The sequence below is a fragment of the Coffea arabica genome, chromosome 10e, assembly GCF_036785885.1.
Source record: "Coffea arabica cultivar ET-39 chromosome 10e, Coffea Arabica ET-39 HiFi, whole genome shotgun sequence".
Taxonomy (NCBI): Eukaryota; Viridiplantae; Streptophyta; class Magnoliopsida; order Gentianales; family Rubiaceae; genus Coffea; species Coffea arabica.
Genome location: NC_092328.1, coordinates 34,106,577 through 34,113,363, shown reverse-complemented (window position 1 = coordinate 34,113,363; position 6,787 = coordinate 34,106,577). Strand labels below are relative to the sequence as shown.

Below are 6,787 nucleotides of genomic sequence, written 5' to 3'. Positions count from 1 at the left end.
TGAATCATGGAAAAGTGTCTTCTAGGAACTTTTAGTACTTTGGAACTAGTTTCAACGGTACCAAGTTTTCCAATTTTGGACCTACGAAGAGTGAGATATGATTTTTCAAAAAATGCACCTCAAATCTGAAATTTTCAAACTTGACGGGAATGGAGTTTTGGAGACTCTTCCCTATCCTCCAATACTAATTGATCATTTTGGACTTGTCTTCATGAAGGAAATCAGTTTTTCCTTGTGTTTCCTTGTGTTTTTAAACACCACTATTATCGGTGTTACTGGAGGGTTCCAAAATACTAGTAGGAATCGATCACCATAAGTAATAAAAAATTCATTATATAAAGAACAAATAAGCTCTTTAACTTCAAACACTTTTTTATTAACATCGTGGGCATAATTTTCACTACTAATATGATGACAAATACTCATGCAAACCATCTAATCTAACACGAGGATAAAAAACAGAAGCAACTAAATATATATGTGGAATATGTTCATAATAGTTAGTCCATTTCCTAAACATTTCCCTAATAGGTTGCTTCAGAAAATCATCATTTTTAGCTTCATTTAGACAACCAACAATATTACATGCCTCGGTAAGGAATAAATGAGTAGTAGGATAATATACACCGGACAAAGTATGAGTAGCATCATTAAGTTGGTAAAATTATATGCTTACATGATTTTTTCTCTCTCGGCTAAATAAGGTAAGTTAGGGTTTCACGTGTCGCTGCATGGAAGGTCCTCCGTGGCCGCCGCCGGTCGCGGGGGGTGTGCCTGGAGGTGTGGCCTCTTCCAAGTCTTTCGCCGACGTGCTCTCTGGAACAGGCCGGCTGGAGGTAACGTCTATTCCAGATCTGGGTAGTTGGTCGTCTCATCGAGGGGAACCTTCACTTCGTCTATCCCAGAAAGAGATGCAACTGCTGTCGACTCCTTTCAAGAACGCTTTGGTGGGACGGTTTCCTTTCCGTCGGCCCTCTATGGAGATCATTAGGGGTTTTTTTGTTTCGCTGGGTCTCAAGGGAGATTGTGCTGTCGGCCTTCTGGATATGAACCACGTCCTTATCAGACCTACAACTGAGGAGGATTTCACCCGCCTCTTCGTACGCCGGTCCTGGTTTGTGAAGGGTGCACAGATGCTTTTAGCAAAGTGGACGCTGGATTTCAAAGCCCATCAGGATTCGACTTATGCGCCGGTGTGGGTGTCATTGCCTGCGCTCCCACTGCCTTTGTTCAATGCCGTTTATATTACCAAGCTAGCGGGTTTGCTGGGGAGGTGTCTGAAGATCGATTCAGCGACATTAGCGCTCCGACGGCCGTCGGTAGCAAGAGTACTGGTTGAGATGGATGTATCCAAGCAACCTCCAAACCGTATTTGGATTGGGGAGGACCAGGAGGGTTTCTGGCAGGAAGTGGAGTACGAAAGCTGGCCGCAGTTTTGTGGGTTTTGTACCCGATTTGGTCATGCAGAAGGGGACTGTCATAAGAAGAATCCGGATCTCAAACCTTCCAAAAATTTGTTCATGAAGGCAGGGAAGGCAATAGAGGTTTATCGGACTAAGAGTCGACCAGGTTGTGACCTCCCGCAGCCGGAGGTTTTGATTACTCAGGTGGCGTCGCCCCAGCTCACTGTTGGGGTTTTTCCTGGCCAGGCCAGTGAAGGGGGTATTGACGTCTCTATTGCACCTGAGGAGGCTGCGCGCTCGGACATGGGGGACGTAAAGGGGTCCCCACAGGCTGACATTGGTACCACGTCCGTGACTGATGTTGCGCTTGGGAGTGTGGCGGCTGCTGGGACTGTGGTAGCCGCACAGGCGTTTGCTGCTGCGTCAGAATGGGCACTCGGGGTGGAACATGGCAAGGAAGAGGGGAAGGATTGTGGTGGGGAGGGGAGGGAGTGTGGGCAGAATGATGAGGTGGTTGTGGTGTCCTCTAATTCCTTCGCGGTGCTGCACTCACTGTCGGGTATGGAGGTGCAGGATTTTGAGCGTGACCTGTCCAGGTCGGCGAGTCATGCGCGGACACCCAGTCAGCGGCATAGGCGTCTTTGCTCGGACGGGGACAAACCGGGGGAACTGGTGTCGAGGGAGCAGTTAAACCACTTTCACAGGCAGTTGCTTCAACGTCAAGTCGGGGAGCCAGGTGAGGGCCATGAGCAGGATGGGGTGGAGAAAGTGAAGCAGCAGGAGGTCCCGGAGCATGGCCAGCCAGCAGCTTCGAGGAAAGGGGGACGGTCTGCTAAGGCACATCTTAATCAGGTAAATCTCCAATCGCAGAATCCTTATTCTTTACGGTCTCATGTTAAGTCCCTTTAAGTCTGTGGTTTGGAATATCCAGGGGGCTTCCCGCAATGATTCGCTTAGATATTTAAATAAGATTTGCAAAACTAATAAGATAAGGTTGCTGGTGTTGCTGGAACCTTTGTCGGATACTCCTCAACTTGAGGTGGTCCGACGGTTACTTGGGTTTGATAGTTCTCTGGGAGCATTGAATAATAAGGTGTGGGTTTTTTGGTACAATGACATGACGTTGAATTTCAAGGAACTGGCAGAGCAACTCCTTCATATGCACGTCACCTTCTCCTCGGGGTGCTCTATTCAGTTCTCGGCAGTATATGCTCGGTGTACTAGGGTGGGGCGGAGAGATCTGTGGGCAGCAATGGGTGCTTTGGCAGGGGAAGTTGTTGGGCCCTGGTTACTGGCAGGGGACTTCAATGTCATCTCCAGTAGGGAGGAGCGCGCAGGAGGTTCTCCGGCCAATGAAAGAAACATGGAAGAATTTAATGATTCAATTGGCAATTGTGGTTTGACGGAGGTGCCTTTCGATGGTACTGTATTCACATGGACGAATGGTAGGGTGTGGCAACGCTTGGATAGGGCCTTAATGAATCAGGATTGGGCTGGTGGGTATGAGTTCTCTCATGTCTCACACTTGTGCAGAGGTCGCTCGGATCATGCTCCACTGTTGATCAGTTGCCAGAATGGGGGTTCTATCAAACGGCCATTTAAATTTCTAAATGTCTGGCGGAGGCACTCCGGTTTCTTGGAAGTGGTTCAGCAGGGTTGGGCGATACCCGTGGAGGGTGACGGTATGACGAAATTTGTTCAAAAACTGCGGGCAGTTAAGGGTTGCCTGCGGGGATGGAATGTCCAGGTGTTTGGCAATATTTTTAACAGGGTCAGAGAGGCTGAGGTTGATCTGAAACAACGGGAGGCGCAATATGACATCCGGAGGGACTCGGGTTCCAGATCAGCGCTAGAGGAGGCCAAGGCGGTTCATGCGAGGAGCCTGGCATGGGAGTGTGAGTATTGGAGACAGAAGGCGGGCATCCGTTGGTTGCAGGTGGGGGATGCTAATACGGCATTTTTCCATTCGCGATGCCGGCAGCGTCGCAATTTTAATTTTGTGGCTCGCATTAAAGATCAGTCGGGAACATGGGTGGAGGATATCCAGGACATCAAGCGTTCAGCAGTGGATTTCTTTGCCTCTTTGCTAGCCTCCGAACAACATGGATGGCAGGCTCCGGGGTTTCCTTTTACGCTCCCACATCTGGCTGCTGCGGACAACGCCATGTTAAGTGCGCCACCGGACATGGAAGAATTGAAGGGGGTGGTTTTTGCGTTACAAGCAGATAGTGCTCCGGGCCCTGATGGGTTTGGCGCTGGATTTTACCAGGCTTGTTGGGATATCATCAAGTCTGATTTGTTGGACGCAGTACAGGCTTTCTTCCAGGGTTTGCGTTTACCTAGGAGTTTTACTAGCACTTCTATTCTTCTCCTTCCTAAGGTTACGGGCGCCACGCAATGGAAGGACTTTAGACCAATCAGTTTGTGCAACGTCTGCTCAAAGATTATTTCTAAGATCGTTTCTGATCGGTTGGGTAGGGTGCTTCCTGCCTTAGTGGACCCCTGGCAGACTGGCTTTGTACCAGGCCGTGGAATCACGGACAACATTCTTCTCACGCATGAGTTGGTGGCTGATTTAGATCGGCGATTGAGGCACTCGAATCTCATGTTGAAGTTGGATATGGAAAAGGCGTATGACAGGGTCGAGTGGTCTTTTCTTTTGTTTATGCTGCGGAAGTTTGGTTTTGAGGAACATGTGGTAGACATCATTTTTCGTCTGGTGTCTAACAATTGGTTCTCAATTTTGGTCAATGGGGAGGCTGCGGGTTTTTTTAAGTCCTCAAGGGGGCTTCAACAGGGTGACCCGGTGTCGCCTGCCCTTTTTGTTTTAATTGCCGAGTTTCTAGGCCGAGGGGTGCATCATCTTCTGGTTAATCAGCCGGGCAGGTTGTTTGTTTCGTCAGCGACTCCGGTGCCTTACCTCGCTTTTGCGGATGACATGCTAATTTTTACAAGATGCTCGGAGGAGTGCCTGTCTGCAATCAAGGGGTTTCTTACGGCGTACCAGGAGGCCTCTGGTCAAAGGGTAAATAGCAGTAAGAGCTCCTTTTTCTTGCCGTCAGGGGCTACTTCACAGCAGGAGGAGGTGGTGCATAGCATTTTGGGTTTTCACCGTCAGTCATTTCCATTCACCTATTTGGGGGCACCAATTTATAAAGGCCGGCAGCGGAGTGTCTTGTTTGATGATATTGTGTCCAAAATGCGGGCCCGCCTGGGTCACTGGAGTACTAAGTTGCTATCCTTTGGGGGTAAACTCGTCTTAGCACGGCATGTCCTTGCGTCGTTGCCTATGTATCTACTTCAGGTGTTGGATCCTCCCAAGGCGGTTCTCTCTCGGTTAGGCAGGATCTGTAATTCCTTTCTTTGGGATCATCAAGGGGAGAGGCGCATTCATTGGTCTTCCTGGGATAAGTTATGTTTTCCCTATAACGAAGGGGGTCTTGGGTTTAGATCCTTCAAGGACATGGCACGGGCGTTCTCAGCAAAATTATGGTGGCGGTTTAGGCTTGGAGATTCCATCTGGGCTGCTTTCATGCAGGCCAAGTACGTCAAAGGGAGTCATCCGTCGGAAGTGTCGGCAATGCGGGCTACAGCTACGTGGCGGCGTCTTGAGGCGATTGGTCCTCTGGTTGAGCCGCACATTAGATGGAGCTTAGGGGAAGGTTTGGTGGATTTTTGGAAGGACAGGTGGGTGTTTCATGAGCCCTTACAGCAGGTTGTGGTTAGTTTGGAGAGGCCTCATTTTCTTGTCTCGGAGTTTCTTACTTTGGGGGGATGGGATGAGCGGCGTCTTGCTCGGTGGGTCCCGGAGTTTGTTGTTCGTGCAATTATAGATATACCCTTTGACTTAGCTCAGAAAGATAGAATGGTCTGGTTGCCTTCACCGTCGGGGTGCTTTTCGGTCAAGTCGGCGTGGGAGGTGTTTCGGGGAAGGCGGCATCACTCCTTGGTTCATTCATTATTATGGCCTTCGGTCCTACCAGCAAAAATGTCCTTTTTGGCTTGGCGAGTGGTGCGTAATGCCCTTCCTCTGGATGTGGCGTTGCGGTCGCGGGGGCTGGCCTTACCCTCTAGATGTGGGTGTTGTTATCTGGAAGAGGAGGCGCTGCTTCATGTTTTCCTCACGGGTCCGGTCGCATCGGAAGTGTGGCGGAGGGTGTCTGGCCGTTTTGGTTTTCAGCTGCAGAATTGCTGGAGTATGGCATCGGTTTTTGTTGCTTGGTATCTCACTTCTCCGTCATCTTCAAAGAATCATATTCGGGTGTTTATGCCAGTGGTTGTGTGCTGGTTTCTCTGGTTAGCAAGGAATCAGGAGCGTTACCATGGCGTGCGGTGGGACAGCATTAAGATCATCCATGAGGTGGACGTTTTTTTGGAACAGCTAGGAAGGGCGAATAGGCTTCATCGGTCGCATTTCACGGGAGATGCTGATTGTGATTTGTTTCGTAGTGTTCAAGGCCCTCGGAGGAGGAGGACCCCTCGTGCGATTGCCTGGGTGAAACCGCCTCCTGGGGTGCTTAAACTCAATTCGGACGCTAGTGTGAACCAGGGGAGGGCCTCGGGTGGTGGGTTGCTGCGGGATAGTCAAGGGAAACTGATTTTTGCGTTTTATAAGGAATTCGGGGAGCAGGATGTGTTGTCAGCGGAAAGCTTGGCGTTGCTTTTTGGTCTCAATTTGTGTTTGCAGAGGGGTTTGCGTCCCTCAGTGGTAGAAGTCGATTCCAAGGCGTTGGTGCAATTGGTAGTGTCGGGGGCAAGTGCTAAGTGGCCATTATGTAATATCTTGCGGAAAATTAGGGGTCTCCTGGAGGGTTTCTCGGCCACAGTTTCACATATTTTCCGTGAGGCTAACTCCTCGGCGGATAGATTAGCAGCTGTTGGGGCAAGTGGCATTTGCATTTATGATCATATTCACCAAGTGCCGGCAATTGTTCGGGCCACTATCGTGCTGGACGCACGGGGGGTGCCAGGTGTTCGATGGTTTGATAAGGAGGGTTAGGTTCTTAGGTTCTTTGTGTCCCGCGTAGGCTTTGATTTTTTGGGGTGGTGACACCCCTTTCTGGTGTTTTTTGACTTTGAGGTTTGTTTTGATCTTTTGATTGGCAATAATATTTGGGGCTGGCATCCCTTCCCCGTTCACGGGGTTTGCCAAAAAAAAAAAAAAAAAAAAAAAGAGTAGCATCATTAAAAACTAATAAAATTTCTAAAATTTTATTACAAACAATCCAATTATTTTCATGCAACAATAATTCGGTCATGTTAGTTGCAAAGAATGCACATAATAATTCACTATAATTGTGTGATTCTTTGAGTAATTCAAATGTTGAATTCCAACGAGTAGCAACATCTCTTGAAAATCTTTTTGGATTTTTTCCATTGACTTT

The 6,787-nt window shown here is 48.9% G+C and overlaps 1 protein-coding gene across 1 annotated transcript; it reads left to right on the top strand.

Moving 5' to 3' along the window:
• The first annotated feature begins 731 nt into the window (after positions 1–731).
• On the top strand, positions 732–6,402 carry LOC140015204 (uncharacterized). Its single transcript, XM_072067115.1, has 2 exons — positions 732–2,255; positions 2,335–6,402. The coding sequence occupies exons 1-2, from the start codon at positions 732–734 to the stop codon at positions 6,400–6,402; spliced, it is 5,592 nt and encodes a 1,863-aa protein (XP_071923216.1).
• Positions 6,403–6,787: the final 385 nt, after the last annotated feature.